The sequence below is a fragment of the Neoarius graeffei genome, chromosome 18, assembly GCF_027579695.1.
Source record: "Neoarius graeffei isolate fNeoGra1 chromosome 18, fNeoGra1.pri, whole genome shotgun sequence".
Classification (NCBI taxonomy): domain Eukaryota; kingdom Metazoa; phylum Chordata; class Actinopteri; order Siluriformes; family Ariidae; genus Neoarius; species Neoarius graeffei.
This window is the reverse complement of record NC_083586.1, coordinates 63318242-63335755: the sequence shown is the minus strand read 5'-3', so window position 1 is coordinate 63335755 and position 17514 is coordinate 63318242. Positions and strand designations below refer to the sequence as shown.

The 17514-nt window shown below is 38.8% G+C and overlaps 1 protein-coding gene across 1 annotated transcript in view; it reads left to right on the top strand.

Moving 5' to 3' along the window:
* The first annotated feature begins 436 nt into the window (after positions 1-436).
* Positions 437-17514, top strand: part of LOC132866440 (complement C3-like) — a 100395-nt gene continuing 83317 nt past the window's right edge. The window contains exons 1-11 of the mRNA XM_060899200.1: positions 437-498; positions 3066-3261; positions 5214-5382; positions 10397-10473; positions 10747-10835; positions 11000-11082; positions 11168-11255; positions 12240-12342; positions 14035-14155; positions 15773-15888; positions 16344-16490. Coding sequence (XP_060755183.1) covers positions 437-498; positions 3066-3261; positions 5214-5382; positions 10397-10473; positions 10747-10835; positions 11000-11082; positions 11168-11255; positions 12240-12342; positions 14035-14155; positions 15773-15888; positions 16344-16490 — 1251 coding nt within the window. The remainder of the gene's footprint in view (positions 499-3065; positions 3262-5213; positions 5383-10396; positions 10474-10746; positions 10836-10999; positions 11083-11167; positions 11256-12239; positions 12343-14034; positions 14156-15772; positions 15889-16343; positions 16491-17514) is intronic.

Here is a 17514-nt window from a genome sequence, read left to right as displayed (position 1 = left end):
AGAATTAGATTTGGGGGAAATGTTCAGATTTTTATAACACTTTTCTTAAAATGTATAAATGTTATCTATGTGTGTGTGTGTGTGTGTGTGTGTGTGTGTGTGTGTGTGCGTGTGTTGAAACTGCATATTGCTGCACAAAATAATATAGAGCACAAGCAGTGAGGAGAACATCAGGATTGGACTCAACTCTGAAGGGTTTTTTGTGTGTTTGTGTGGTTTTTTTCCCCAGTTCTGTTGAAGCACCATTGCACCCCACTCTACCCAACCCCCCCCCCCCCCCCCCCCCCCCCCGTGTCAGTGTTTCATCATCACAGTGAATAAGTGGAGTGGGAGAGGTTGTTTTGGAGTTGGTGTGTGTGAGGTTGGTGTCTATAAAAGCTGTGGTCCTGCTCGCAAAGATATTTTTCCTCAGACTGAACCAGGACCTGCAGGCAAGATGCATGTGGACCTGGTGTGGCTGACGGCTGCACTTCCTCTGCTCACACTATGTAGCCCACTGTGAGTACACACACGCTATCTATCTATCTATCTATCTATCTATCTATCTATCTATCTATCTATCTATCTATCTATCGCAAAACTTAATTAATGTTTTTATTAATGTAAGCTTTTTTTCACATATAGTGCATGCAATTTTATTTTTTCACACATGATCACAATGTTACCATGATGTCATGAGTCTTGACTTGAGCTCAGGCCATAACATGAGGAAATGTACTTTTCACACACATTTAAACAAATCTGATTTGATTTTAATGGTTATAAGTTCAGTGTAAAACGTGAGTTATATGAGTTATAGTTATAACAGGGCAAAAAGCTTGTTTTCTAAGTGCTGTAGATTTGGTAGGCAATTTTCCCCCATATTCTCTCCACAGGTTATTCACCTGCCAATTCCAACCCCCTCCCCCACCCTTGCTAACTTTCCACCCTGGTAGGCAACAGCGATGAAATGGGGAGGGTTGAACTGCTGCTTATGCTGCGTCATACACTTGGTGGAAATCGCTATCCGCCCTTTTCTGTGTACACGAGCTGATAGTGCTGCTGTGATTGACATGTGAGAGAATAGGCCCCTCCCACTCATGCAGAGCTCATGGGCAGTTTTGCTCTTTTGACCTGTTGGGTGGTGTCATCTTCAGAATTCAAACTCACAGCCACCTGATGAAATGGTGAACATTTTTCTGTTGCCCCACTCAGGAATCAGATTTTGTTGGTTTTAAGAAAGTTGAAAGTGAATTAACTGAAAGGTTGATGTGAAAGAAACGTACCTGTGTATAAAATGTCTTTTATCTTTATTTGACATACCTTTTCCTAAAGGAAAAGCTCTGGGTCTCGAACATGGAATCACACTACAGTGGTGCTTGAAAGTTTGTGAACCCTTTAGAATTTTCTATATTTCTGCATAAATATGACCAAAAACATCATCGGATTTTCACACAAGTCCTAAAAGTAGAGAAAGAGAACCCAGTTTAACAAATGAGACAAAAATATTATACTTGGTCATGTATTTATTGAGGAAAATGATCCAATATTACATATCTGTGAGTGGCAAAAGTATGTGACCCTTTGCTTTCAGTATCTGGTGTGACCCCCTTGTGCAGCAATAACTGCAACTAAACATTTGCGGTAACTGTTGATCAGTCCTGCACACCGGCTTGGATGAATTTTAGCCCATTCCTCCGTACAGAACAGCTTCAACTCTGGGATGTTGGTGGGTTTCCTCACATGAACTGCTCGCTTCAGGTCCTTCCACAACATTTCCATTGGATTAAGGTCAGGACTTTGACTTGGCCATTCCAAAATATTAACTTTATTCTTCTTTAACCGTTCTTTGGTAGAACGACTTGTGCGCTTAGGGTCGTTGTCTTGCTGCATGACCCACCTTCTCTTGAGATTCAGTTAATGGACAGATGTCCTGACATTTTCCTTTAGAATTCGCTGGTATAATTCAGAATTCATTGTTCCATCAATGATGGCAAGCCGTCCTGGCCCAGATGCAGCAAAACAGGCCCAAACCATGATACTACCACCACCATGTTTCACAGAGGGGATAAGGTTCTTATGCTGCAATGCAGTGTTTTCCTTTCTCCAAACATAACGCTTCTCATTTAAACCAAAAAGTCCTATTTTGGTCTCATCTGTCCACAAAACATTTTTCCAATAGCCTTCTGGCTTGTCCACGTGATCTTTAACAGACTGTAGACGAGCAGCAATGTTCTTTTTGGAGAGCAGTGGCTTTCTCCTTGCAACCCTACCATGAACACCATTGTTGTTCAGTGTTCTCCTGATGGTGGACTCATGAACATTAACATTAGCCAATGTGAGAGAGGAGGCCTTCAGTTGCTTAGAAGTTACCCTGGGGTCCTTTGTGACCTCGCCGACTATTACACGCCTTGCTCTCGGAGTGATCTTTGTTGGTCGACCACTCCTTGGGAGGGTAACAATGGTCTTGAATTTCCTCCATTTGTACACAGTCTGACTGTGGATTGGTGGAGTCCAAACTCTTTAGAGATGGTTTTGTAACATTTTCCAGCCTGATGAGCATCAATAACACTTTTTCTGAGGTCCTCAGAAATCTCCTTTGTTCATGCCATGATACACTTCCACAAACATGTGTTGTGAAGATCAGACTTTGATAGATCCTTGTTCTTTAAATAAAACAGGGTGCCCACTCACACCTGATTGTCATCCCATTGATTGAAAACACCTAACTCTAATTTCACCTTCAAATTAACTGCTAATCCTAGAGGTTCACATACTTTTGCCACTCACAGATATGTAATATTGGATTATTTTCCTCAATAAATAAATGACCAAGTATAATATTTTTGTCTCATTTGTTTAACTGGGTTCTCTTTATCTACTTTTAGGACTTGTGTGAAAATCCGATGATGTTTTAGGTCATATTTATGCAGAAATATAGAAAATTCTAAAGGGTTCACAAACTTTCAAGCACCACTGTAAATGCGACATTTTATTATAGGTATACAGTACAGTTAGTAAAAGTTAAATACTGTAGATTACAAAGAAAAAAAAACATGGAAAGCATTTTCCTCTTGTCTTAACAGCAACATCTTGGTGGCCCCGAACCTGCTGCGGGTGGGCACACCTGAGAGAGTGTTGGTGGAGGCACAGGATTACACTGGAAATAACATCCCAGTGAAGATCAGAGTGAAGAACTACCCACAAAAAAATACAGAACTGACAACTGAATCTGTCGTCCTCACCGCTGACAACAGCTACCAAGCTACTGTAAACATAAAGGTGGGTTGTCCGAGATTGCAAGACAAAATGAACAGGATCCATAAAAGTTGGGATATTTTTCAAAATGCAATAAAACAAAAAAATCTGTGATTTATTAATTCACATGAACTTTTATTTAACTGACAAAAGTATAAAGAAAATATTTGCAATAGTTTTACTGACCAACTTAATTGTATTTTGAAAATATAAACAGTTAGAATTTGATTCCTGCAACACACTCAAAAAAAGTTGGGACAGAGGTATTATGACCGTTGTATTACATCACCTTTGCTTTTAATCATATGGGATCTGAGGAGACTAATTGTTGTAGTTTTGCTATTGGAATTTTTGTCCATTCTTTGCTTGATACAAGACTTGAGCAGCTCAACAGTCCATGGCCTCCGTTGTCTGATTCTCCTCTTCATGATGTGCCATACATTCTCAATAGGACACAGATCTGGACTGGCAGCAGGCCAGTCAAGCACATGCACTCTATGTCTATGAAGCCATGCTGTAGTAGTCTGTGCAGAATGAGGTGTGGCATTGTCCTGCTCAAATAAGCATGGACTTCTTGGGAAGAGATGTCGCCTTGATGAATATGTCTCCGCATCAATGGTACCTTCACACACATGCACCTCCCCCTTGCCATGGGCACTGACCACCCCCCCCCCAGTACCATCACAGATGGTGCTTTTACACCTTTCTCTGATAACAAACTGGATGGTTGTGTTCACCTTTGGCACTCAGAACTCGACGTCTGGTTTTCCCAAAAACAAGCTGAAATGTGACTCATCTGACCACAGCACACATTTCCACTGTCTTTCAGTCCATCTGAGATGAGTTCTGGCCCAGAGAAATCAGTGGAGTTTCTTATAGAATTGATGAATGGCTTCCTCCTTGTGTAATACAGTTTCAGGTTGTGTTTCTGGATGCAGCAGTGGACTGTGTTAGTAACAACAGTTTTCTGAAGTCCTCCTGAGCCCATGTGGCTATATTTGTCACATTAGCATGATGGTTTCTCAGGCAGTGCCGCCTGAGGGCTCAAAGGTCACGCCCATTCAACAGTAGTTTTTGACCTCACCCTTTATACACTGAGATGTCTCAGAATTCCCTGAATCTTTTCACAATATTATGCACTATAAATTTTGAAAGACCTAAAATCTTGCAGTGAGAAATGTTCTTTTTGAATTGACAAGCAATTCTCTCATGAATTTTGGCACAAAACAGTGAGCCACACCGATCCTTACTTACAGAGACTGAGCCTTTGGTGCTGCTCCTTTGAAACTCAATCGTGTGACCAATTAACCTGCTGATTGTGGAATCTTCCAGAATGGTGTTACCTGAATATCTTGTAAACTTTTCAGTCTTATTTTGTCTCTGTCCCAACTTTGAGTGTGTTGCAGGAATCAAATTCTAACTTCATTTATATTTACAAAATACAATTAAGTTGGTCAGCAAAACTATTGAAAATCTTTTCTTTGTGCTTTTGTCAGTTAAATAAAGAGTCACATGAATTAACAAATCAGTGTGGCAGCAGGGGCATGGTCAAGCGCCGGTCTGTGACAGGAGGGCGGAGTCAGGGAAGGTAAGTGGCAAAATCACTACACCTGAGGGCAATTAACCTGTGTTTGTGTGTCTTCCCAGTGACCGCGCCCTACTTAAGGAGGGAGAGCGAGAGCAGAGAGAGCTCATTCCCGAACCAGACGCCGGTCGTGTGTGTGTGTCTGTTTTGTCTCAAGTTGTTCACTGAAAAGTGTGGCAATAAAAGCCCTATTTTCGAACCTGATCTCTGCCCTGCCGTCCTCTGTGCTCCACCCACCCTTACGAACCGTTACACACAGATTTTCATTTTTATTGCATTTTGGAAAATATCCCAACTTTTCTAGAAATGGGGTTAGTGTATACATATATACTATCTTTTCACTCTAATAATGAGATTTGTGATTTCTGTCATGAATTTTGCTGTGGTCCAGATTCCTGACAATAAGAACTTCTTTAGCGACGACCCACTGGAGAAGCAGTATGTGTACCTGCAGGCTCAGTTTCCTTTGAGCCTGCTCGAGAAAGTGGTCCTCCTCTCCTTCCAGTCTGGCTACATATTCGTTCAGACAGACAAGAGCATCTACACACCTGCAACACCAGGTAAAGCAGTCTGGACTCAGCTCACTGATGTACGACCAAATGTAGTGTCATGTGGCCAAAAGCTGAAGTTTTGATGCAAAAGGGCACCAACATTAAACACAAGTTCCACCGAGATAGATAGATAGATAGATAGATAGATAGATAGATAGATAGATAGATAGATAGATAGATAGATAGATAGATAGATAGATAGCAGTGGCGGCTGGTAGTCTTTCAAACAGGGGAGGCTGGTCGGTTATGATATTTCCAGATTTTAAAAGAAAAAACACATCAATTTTGCCTATACTCTTGCCTCTGATCTGGCTGATTGTTGGCTGGGTCACAAACTGTGAAATAACAGGTTCTTTTGGCCCATTAGCCTACTGTCCAATATACATGATGGTGGTGTTGGGTGTGTGTGTATATTTTAACATTTTATATTTTAAAATTGTGGCATGTGGCATGTTGTTTAAAAATTGATCATTATTGAAAGCAGCTCTTTGTCAGGAACCTCAGCAGTAACAGCAGAGTGTTCTGGAATAGTCACAAGCACTGACCTTGGGGAGCCAAACATAGAGCTGGGTGCCACACATTTCATTCAATGATACTTTCCCTATATTTTACTTATTTTGACTGAGAAATGTTTTACTGACAATTTTGATAACCCTTCACTTTTAATCCAGGTCTGTAGTGTGAAATGTTCTCGGCTGTGTTTTTGTTTAAAAATGTTTTCCAAATTGTAGCTATGTTTAATTCATATCCAGAGAAATATATATTCCAATATAATATACTCAGCATAAACATTTTAAATAGATTCTATATTTTTGGTCCATCCATGACATATTACTAAAGTAGCCTATTTACTGTTGTTGATGTGAGTCACTTGCTGTTAGCCAATTCACTTTCTCGTATCAGGAGAGCTGAAAGGAACGAGTATTATTCCCTACCTTTTTCACCAAGTCAATTTGAGGCGTTGGTCTACCCTGCTCTTTAATTTTAATTTTTTCCTCGAAAGGAAGACTGGCAAATGGCTTCGCCAAAATTAACACAACAATGCTTGGCCTCCGTGCGCAGCTTTCTTGCTAGCTGACTAGCCCCCTCAAGTTCAAGTTCAGTCACTCAAATAAATGAAATTTCTGGAACTAAGATAGCAAACTTGACAACACTATATTTACACATTATTTACAATGAAAATATATACAAACTAAAAAAGCTGGTAGAAGCCGTATGTAATGAATGAAATCGAAATGTAAGCTGATCTCTTACAATACACCACAGCACTTGCGAATCCACATGGGACTGAACTGAAATTCACCGCTGCCTGTCTATAGTTGAAACGAGCTGTCAATCAAAGAAAATATCCGGCCGCTTTCACCAATCACCAGTCTCCTCGCGGAAAGCTTTGCCATGTCCCTCCCACTGTGAGGCTGGGAGTCCGTGGGCGGGCGTTTTCGCAGTATTTGTCCAATAATCATCTTGCATTTTGATATTGAAAAGCACAGAGCTCCCAAATGCTATTGAAGTCCACTGAGGCTGGGCTGCATCGCGTTGTCACGAGGGGGAAAAACTCACGCACACATTAGGCGAACTGGGGAAAGTTATAACGGAATGATTTCGCACTGTAGTTGGGTTGAGCACATATATTTCTATGATTCTGGATCTGAAATAGCAATGTTATAAGGTCGGCTATAACATAAGCCTAGTGCAATTCATCCTACACGATGTTTGTCATTTTTAGAGGAGGCTGAGCCTCCCTCGTTGTCTTAGAGCACTCGCCTGTGATAGATAGATAGATAGATAGATAGATAGATAGATAGATAGATAGATAGATAGATAGATAGATAGATAGATAGATAGGTATAATTACTCTATCCACATTCACTGGATATGAGCGATTGCATGCTCTGATCGGCTACTCTACTACTAGGATATCAGCTCATATACCATGAGTAGAGAAAAACAAAATGGCATCACATGTTGCTGAACCAACCAAGGACGAAATAAAAACTCTCCTTGAAAACAAAAATACAAAAAAAGCAACAAAATATGGAATGAAAGTACAACCACGATTCCAAAAACGTTGGGACAAAGTACAAATTGTAAATAAAAATGGAATGCAATGATGTGGAAGTTTCAAAATTCCATATTTTATTCAGAATAGAACATAGACGACATATCAAATGTTTAAACTGAGAAAATTTATCATTTAAAGAGAAAAATTAGGTGATTTTAAATTTCATGACGACAACAACACATCTCAAAAAAGTTGGGACAAGGCCATGTTTAACACTGTGAGACATCCCCTTTTCTCTTTACAACAGTCTGTAAACGTCTGGGGACTGAGGAGACAAGTTGCTCAAGTTTAGGGATAGGAACGTTAACTCATTCTTGTCTAATGTAGGATTCTAGTTGCTCAGCTGTCTTAGGTCTTTTTTGTCGTATCTTCCGTTTTATGATGCGCCAAATGTTTTCTATGGGTGAAAGATCTGGACTGCAGGCTGGCCAGTTCAGTACCCGGACCCTTCTTCTACTCAGCCATGATGCTGTAATTGATGCAGTATGTGGTTTGGCATTGTCATGTTGGAAAATGCAAGGTCTTCCCTGAAAGAGACATCGTCTGGATGGGAGCATATGTTGCTCTAGAACCTGGATATGCCTTTCAGCATTGATGGTGTCTTTCCAGATGTGTAAGCTGCCCATGCCACATGCACTAATGCAACCCCATACCATCAGAGATGCAGGCTTCTGAACTGAGCGCTGATAACAACTTGGGTCGTCCTTCTCCTTTTTAGTCCAAATTACACGGCGTCCCTGATTTCCATAAAGAACTTCAAATTTTGATTCGTCTGACCACAGAACAGTTTTCCACTTTGCCACAGTCCATTTTTGTTAGGACTAGGACTGTTTTGGCCTCTAGAGGCCGCTGTTATTTCCTTTTCATGTCGTGTTTATTTTGGCCTCTAGAGGCCGCCACTGTTCCTGTGTTTTGTGTTTGTGTTAATTGCCTAATTATCTTCACCTGTGTCCTTAATTAGTTTGTCTATTTATACCCCTGAGTTCAGTCCTCTTGTCACGGAGTCTTTGTGCTGTTATGTTTATCTCCAGTTTCCTTTGTACTGTGTTTTTTGATCTTCTTAGCTTTTGAATTTTTGCACTTTGCTTTTCTTTTGGATTATACTCTTTGGTTTTTTTTTGTCTTTTGTTTTGCCCTGTATATAGTTTAAATAAACCTTTTGATTCTTTTTCTACTTCCGCCTCATGCCTCTGCATTTGAGTCATCCCCCTGGTGGCCTAGTGGGGGTTTGCTGGATTATCACACCAACGAACCAGGTTCGAATCCCAGCAAAACCCTAACAATTTTAAATGAGCCTTGGCCCAGAGAAGATGCTTCTGCGCTTCTGCTATCGTGTTTAGATACGGCTTCTTCTTTGAACTATAGAGTTTTTGCTGGCAACAGCGGATGGCACGGTGAATTGTGTTCACAGATAATGTTCTCTGGAAATATTCCTGAGCCCATTTTGTGATTTCCAATACAGAAGCATGCCTGTACATGATGCAGTGTCGTCGAAGGGCCCGAAGATCACGGGCACCCAGTATGGTTTTCCGGCCTTGACCCTTACGCACAGAGATTCTTCCAGATTCTCTGAATCTTTTGATGATATTATGCGCTGTAGATGATGATATGTTCAAAGTCTTTGCAATTTTACACTGTCAAACTCCTTTCTGATATTGCTCCACTATTTGTCGGCGCAGAATTAGGGGGATTGGTGATCCTCTTCCCATCTTTACTTCTGAGAGCCGCTGCCACTCCAAGATGCTCTTTTTATACCCAGTCATGTTAATGACCTATTGCCAATTGACCTAATGAGTTGCAATTTGGTCCTCCAGCTGTTCCTTTTTTGTACCTTTAACTTTTCCAGCCTCTTATTGCCCCTGTTCCAACTTTTTTAAGATGTGTTGCTGTCATGAAATTTCAAATGAGCCAATATTTAGCATGAAATTTCAAAATGTCTCACTTTCGACATTTGATATGTTGTCTAATGGGCGGCACGGTGGTGTAGTGGTTAGCGCTGTTGCCTCACAGCAAGAAGGTCCTGGGTTCGAGCCCCGGGGCCGGCGAGGGCCTTTCTGTGTGGAGTTTGCATGTTCTCCCCGTGTCCGCGTGGGTTTCCTCCGGGTGCTCCGGTTTCCCCCACAGTCCAAAGACATGCAGGTTAGGTTAACTGGTGACTCTAAATTGACCGTAGGTGTGAATGTGAGTGTGAATGGTTGTCTGTGTCTATGTGTCCGCCCTGTGATGACCTGGCGACTTGTCCAGGGTGTACCCCGCCTTTCGCCCGTAGTCAGCTGGGATAGGCTCCAGCTTGCCTGCGACCCTGTAGAAGGATAAAGCGGCTAGAGATAATGAGATGAGATATGTTGTCTATGTTCTTTTGTGAATACAACATCAGTTTTTGAGATTTGTAAATTATTGCATTCCGTTTTTATTTACAATTTGTACTTTGTCCCAACCTTTTTGGAATCGGGGTTGTATTTGATGGTAAGAACTTACCTTTTTAAAAAAAATTCCAAGAATTATTAATATCGCATTTTTCACAAATTGCTCCTGTCATTTCGCCGGTTTGTTTACATTCTAAGCGGAAATTATTTTGTCGGACGTTTTGTATAAAGTTTTTATTTATCGAATTTGCAAAAAATAAAAATAAAAATGCTCTGTTTCTCAAAATCCAGAGAATGTGGGGAGAATAAAACAGTTATTCCACTCAATCTCTATGCTACACACCTCGTTGGCTATCAGCTCATGTACGACTCAGTTTTGTGGAATAACTGTTAAATATTTAAAAATACATTATTTATTAGTTTGAAAGAAATAGATTAATTCTTTCTTTCATTTTTTTTCTTTATTCATTTATTTATCATTCTCAAAATGATTTTTTTCATGGTAGAAATCATGTTCAGTGTACATGCCCTAATTGATATAAATTCATTAAAAGTGTACCGTAGTTAAAGCAAATGGATTGTCTTTTTGTCGCAGTTCGTTACAGAATCTTCTCGCTGACTCCGAATCTGCAGCCCGTTGAACAGACCGGAGGAATCTATGTCGAAATCATAGTAAGTGATCAAACAACACCTCGGTTTGGATTCCTTCCACTCGACAGTTTGGAACTGTGATTTATTTTTTATTTATTTAATCGTGAGCTAGAATACTCTAACTTGTGATTTTCTGGTCCATCCATCTTATCTATCCATTCTGTCTTTCCTGAAAGATATCTGAATGATAAAGAGAGATTCTGTTTCAGATCCAGATGGCATGTTGTGACTGATTTTAAATGCCCACTTCTCCTGAACCACAAATAATGGTTTCTTCTTTTTTTTTCTCCCAAGAATCCTCAAGGAATCACAATTAACAGGGACACGGCCTTCCCCAAGCTGGGGACCATAACCGGGTCATACAACATCCCTGAAGTGGCCAAGTGAGTCACTGCTTTAATGTTTCCAAACTCTTCGTATCAGAAACAGTCATTACACACCGAAACATCTGGGCACTAATTACACTTCATTATACTCACAGAGAGGATTAATGTGATGCCTTAGATTTAATATGAAACTCTCTCTCTCTCTCTCTCTCTCTCTAAAGATCTGGGATATGGTCTTTAGTAACGCGGTTTAAAAACACCCCACAGAAGAACTTCACTGCTCAATTTGAAGTTAAAGAATATGGTACAGTTTATATAATTAATACTGAAAACCCCACCCTCCTTCTGTTATTTCTACGTCTGTTAAAATGTTGTTTTTTACTTTGCAGTGCTGCCAAACTTTGAGGTCACATTAAAACCCTCCAAAGCCTTTTTCTATGTGGATGATGAGAACCTAAAAGTGGATATAACTGCCAAGTGAGTCGAACATGTCAGTGACAGTGAGTGAAAATAGCTTTACAAGTACAGTTGTAGTGATGGGCAAAAATAAATAATGAATGTTGCAAATGTTATTTAATAATTATTCTCTGAAGGTGAAGTGAATACTGGTGAAGAATAACCAAGATGGAGTTTGTTTTAGTATCATTAAAAAAAAAAATTGAAAACCAAATAATTTATTTCAAACCTCAAAATTTTCACGTAAATGTAATAACTTTGTGGCTCAGACTTGTCATTTCTCTACTCCGAGTCACATAAAATCCTTTGTTTTGAAATCGATAAAATAAATCCCAACTCCACCTTACCTTTGAATAGTTTTAGACCAAACTTCGGGGCATCTTTAGTGCTTTTAGGAACAGCATTTTCTTTCGTCATCTGTAATTCTTCACTGATGGTGACGAAGCGATCGGCCGCCATTTCGCCGAGTCGCTCGAGGTGATTATCGAGAAATAGTCCGAATTTCTTGACCAATTAGACCACACGATTTTCTATACTAAACTAATATACTGAGAATCGGAGTGGTGTGATGAAACAGGGTTAAAGTTACAGAAGTTGATTATTTTCCGATAACAAAGAGACTCCTCTGTCCTGAAGACTTTTTGTATCAGAAAACTCTTACAAAGCTCTGACACTGGAGACTCTTTCAATTAATTGGAAATGAACACAGTATTTAGACATCTCGACCACCTAAGTCCCTATGACTCATCTGTTACCATAGGAACAATTAGAATAAGCACAATATGAACCCGCCGCACGACTCTCAGAGCTGCCGTCCGAGAAAACTAATCAATATTTGTTTTTAATTCCAGTTATACAGTTTCTATTTGTGCTTGTGTCTGTCCTGTGGCATGAGCAAATGCCAGAACAACTTCACGTACATTTTATTGTAAATAAATAATCATGGTGCATGTTTTTCATGTGGCCTGTTGTGTGTATGATCTAACGTTTGTGAATTGTATGAAGGTACCTGTTTGGGAACGATGTGGTTGGAGTTGCGTTTGTCGTGTTCGGCATTAAAAGCGATGACTCGAAGACCGCGCTGCCTGCCTCTTTACAAAGACAACAGGTCAGATCTACGGCTTTCTGACGTTTCACATTATCACACTGCTGCGGGAAAAAAATCTCATTCATTCACTTGGTTCTGTATTGTAAAATTGATTTCTTGGATTCAGATTTAAATACAAATTTGGGACTAGGACCATTTATTTATTTATTTATTATTCAAGAATTTTTTTGTTCCAAAACACTATATATCCAATTCCATTGTTTTGAGAAAAATCACTTTTTCTGATTATGGGAAGTGATAAAAGGAAAACTACTGTATCCTGTTTTAAAAATTATTGACCAACTCCTTAATGATAATAAACTTCCAAAATGAAATCCAGAACTAATTAACAGCTTTTAACTGAATCAAGTAATTATTTTTTCGTCAAGTCGCTACATATCCACGCCACAGCACTTTTCCCCAAAATGCTACATATCCCTTTCTATTTAAAGTGCATTTAACCATGTTCTTTCATGACAGATAATTTTATTTGATAGATTTTTATTTCTTTTAGATTATTTTAATAAAATTATTCATAATTCAGCGTGAAATTGTCCAATAAATGCAAGAAGTGACGAAGCGATTTCCTACTTCATGGGCGTATATATATATATATATATATATATATATATATATATATATATATATATATATATATATATATATATATATACACACACTTTTTTTTTTTTTTTTTTTTACAACTTATAATCAAATGTGAAGGTGACCATTATGCCCTCCAGAAACAGTGATGGACAGCGGGATCGAAACCCCTGATGTCAGCATGGTGTCTGAATTATGGTTCTGACAGTTCCTCTGCTTCAGTTACATCACTAAAGTTCATAATTAATTGGACTTAACTTGAGTTGTCCATGGGACTTTGTTTAATCTCAATTCAGCATTGTTGTTGTTTTGTGTCCTACCCACAAAATGTTCTCATGAATTTACTTGGTTCCATTTTCCAAAATATCAACAAAATAACAGCCTCATTTACACCATTGTGACTTGGTCTGATCTGATCCTATGTGCTTCATATCACCAACATTTATTCTATCCACATTCACTGGATATGAGCCATCATGCGCTCTGATTGGCTACTCTACTAGAAGGATATCAGCTCATATACTGTGAGTAGAGAAAAACAAAATGGCGGAGCATGTTGCTGAACCAACCGAGGACGAAATAAACTCTACTTGAAAACAAAACCCCAAAAATACAAAAAAGCAACAAAATATGGAATAAAACATATTTGATGGTAAGAATGTATCTTTTTAAAATTATTTTTCAAGAATTATCACTTATTTTATAAATTGCTCCTGTCATTTCGCCAGTTTGTTTACATTCGAAACGGAAATTATTTTGTCAGATGTTTTGTATAAAAGTTTTTATGTATCGAATTTACAAAAAATAAAAATGTTCCATTTCTCAAAAGCCAGTGAATGTGGGGAGAATAAAACAGTTATTCCACTCACTCAGTGCTACGCACCTCGTCACCTATCAGCTCGTGTACAACTCGATTTCATGGAATAACTGTTAAATATACACACCTGGATTTGTGTCTGTTTAGAAAACACTATCTGTTCAGAATAATTTATTCATATTCGCTTCCAAGTATCAAGTGTTATTTGTCGTGCACAAAATAGTGATGATTGTGCATTACGACTACTACTACTGCTGCTGCTACTAATGTGTAGCATTTTATCTTGCATGTAGATCATTCAGGGAGAGGGAAAGGCAGAGCTCACAAGAGCGATGATCCAGAACACTTTCCCAAACATTAATGAACTGATTGGACGCTCTTTATACGTTGCAGTCAGTGTTTTAACTGAGACTGGTAAGAGTCCAACAGTTTTGTATATACAGCATACGTATAGACCTGTGTAAAAGTGTTAGGCACATGTAAAGAAATGCTGTCAAGCAAAAATGGCTTAAAAATAATGAAATTAAATGTTTCAACATTAAAAAAATACCATAAACAGTAAGCAGTAAGCCATAATAAATGAACCAAAGACAATATTTGGTGTGAACCTTATCAAAATGAAGTATACTTCAAGTTCATTTTATTAAGTATACTTAAGTAACGTGAAAGTATATTTTCTTAAGTATACTTTTGTGCACTAAGTATACTGATATTAATGTACTTACAGTATACTTGTAAGTAAACTAATCTAATACTTCTTGGGACTAAATTGGCCCACTTTTAGTTTATAAAACGTATACTTTAAGTCTAAGAGAAGTAAACTCTGAGTATACAACTAGTATTTTTATTTTGTACTGCAAGTATACCACAAGTAAACTTATATACTAATAGTTTGCTAGTTCTATACTTTATTAGTTACAATGAAGTTATAAAGGTATGAATTCAAAGAACAACAACAGATACTCAGGATTAAGAACATATTCATTTTCTTTAAAAATCAAAATTTAAAGCAACATTGTATTAAATGCCAAAGTATAAAAACATGGCAATGACAACTGAAATTGACATCCAAGCTCTAAAGAAAAAGAAATAAATAAAAAAATAATAATTATCCCACTCAGGAGAAATAAAAAAAAAAAAAAAAACTTATGTGGAACCACAAACCTAAGAGTCAACAATGCTGAAGCACAACTACAGGGCAAGTACACTTAAACATCTCTCATCTCATTATCTCTCGCCACTTTATCCTGTTCTACAGGGTCGCAGGCAAGCTGGAGCCTATCCCAGCTGACTACGGGCGAAAGGCGGGGTACACCCTGGACAAGTCGCCAGGTCATCACAGCGCTGACACATAGACACAGACAACCATTCACACCTACGGTCAATTTGGAGTCACCAGTTAACCTAACCTGCATGTCTTTTGGACTGTGGGGGAAACCGGAGCACCCGGAGGAAACCCACGGGGAGAACATGCAAACTCCACACAGAAAGGCCCTCGCCGGCCACGGGGCTCGAACCCGGACCTTCTTGCTGTGAGGCGACAGCGCTACCTGCTACACCACCGTGCAGCCCACACTTAAACATAAGGCAAAAATATTTTAATACTTTATTAAACTTTTGTTAAGTATACCTTGATCAAAACTTTAAGTATAAGCTTAATATACTTAGACTTTTCTATATACTTTTCAGTAGAAGCCAAGTATACTTCTGTATAACTTTATTAAGTATATCTCTGATAAGTAAATAAAAAGTAAACTACAGCTCAGATAATATTACAAACCTTTTTTCTGTAACTTTTAATTTTGGGCAGGGAAAAAAAAAACAAGAAGGTTTGGAACTCTAAAATGTTTTGTAATGTTGTGACTCGATAATGTCGAAGTCATAAAACAGAAATCGATAAAGTTTGGATGGAAAAAAACAGGGGGGCTAAGACTTTTGTACAGTACTGTATGTGTATGTTTGTGTGGTTGTTGATCTATATCAAACCATCTGCCTCCTTTCAGCTGTCGTTTATCTTGAACAATGTTTCAGGGAGTGAGATGGTTGAAGCGGAGAGGGGGGGCATTCAAATTGTGAAATCACCCTACACTATCCAGTTCAAGAAAACCCCAAAATTCTTCCACCCTGTTATGCCTTTCGATGTCACGGTATGAAATGTAATATGTCTGTCATCACAACATACACATGATAATTAAAATTTTGTCCAAAGCCATTTAACCATGCTCTGTTCGACATAACATCCTTACAATCTTACACCTAAGAAATTATTCACTGGAGCACTGGATAATTCATGTAAATAATTATTTATAGAGATAAATACATTATCATTTATCTATTATTAAATTATTATTTATTTATTTGAAGTAATAAAGTAAATAAATTATTAATTAAATACATTTAACTAAAATAATAGATATATTTAATTATTCTAATTATTTATTTATTTAATGTTATTTATTGCATTGGTGTGTTGCTCCTATTAAATGTGATAAAAGTCCATGACCAATATAAAATTCAGTACTTTTGAGTCATGTGCAGCATTTTAAGCTCAATAAAATAAAAATTGGATTACACAATGCATGTCTGATCTGGATTTGAAAAGGTTTATGTGACCAATCCGGACCAGTCGCCTGCTGAAAATGTGGATGTGGTGGTCAAGCCCGGTGACGTGAGGGGTCAAACCAGCAGTAACGGTTTGGCCAAGGTCACAGTAAACATCCTAGGAGGAGGCAACACTCTAAAAATCACTGTAAGTCATGTCACGTCAAAGAGGGTTTAAGAACATATTTGTTTTTTGACAAATTAACATTTCGTGGCTGCTTATCAACTTGTGTTTATGCTATAAATACAACTCCAATTCCAAAAAACTTGGGACGCTCTGTAAAACATCAATAAAAACAGAATGTAAAGATTTGCAAGTCATGGAAACCTGATATTTCATTGAAAATAGTACAAAGACAACATATCAGATGTTGAAACTGAGATATTTTTTAATTATATGCTCATTTTGGGGCGGCACGGTGGTGTAGTGGTTAGCGCTGTCGCCTCACAGCAAGAAGGTCCTCGGTTCGAGCCCCGGGGCCGGCGAGGGCCTTTCTGTGTGGAGTTTGCATGTTCTCCCCAGGTCCGCGTGGGTTTCCTCCGGGTGCTCCGGTTTCCCCCACAGTCCAAAGACATGCAGGTTAGGTTAACTGGTGACTCTAAATTGACCGTAGATGTGAGTGTGAATGGTTGTCTGTGTCTATGTGTCAGCCCTGTGATGGCCTGGCGACTTGTCCAGGGTGTACCCCGCCTTTCGCCCGTGGTCAGCTGGGATAGGCTCCAGCTTGCCTGCGTCCCTGTAGAAGGATAAAGCGGCTAGAGATAATGAGATGAGATGCTCATTTTGAATTTGGTGTCAGCAACACGTTTCAAAAAAGTTGGGACAGGGCAACAAAAGACTGAAAAAGTTGTGAACTGCTGAAAAAAAATCTTAATTTGGTTAATTGTCAACAAGTCAGTAAGATGATTGGGTATAAAAAGAGCATCCCTGAGAGGCGGAGTCTCTCAAACATGAAGATGGGGAGGGGTTCAGCACTGTGTGAAAGAATCTGTGGGCAAACAGTGCAACAATTTAAGAATAACTCAACATTCTCAATGTAAAATTGCAAAGAATTTGTGGATCACATCATCTGTGGTCCATAATACCATTAAAAGATTCAGAGAATCTGGAGAAATCTCTGTATGCAAGAGACAAGGCTGAAAACTGACATTGGATGCCTGTGATCTTCAGG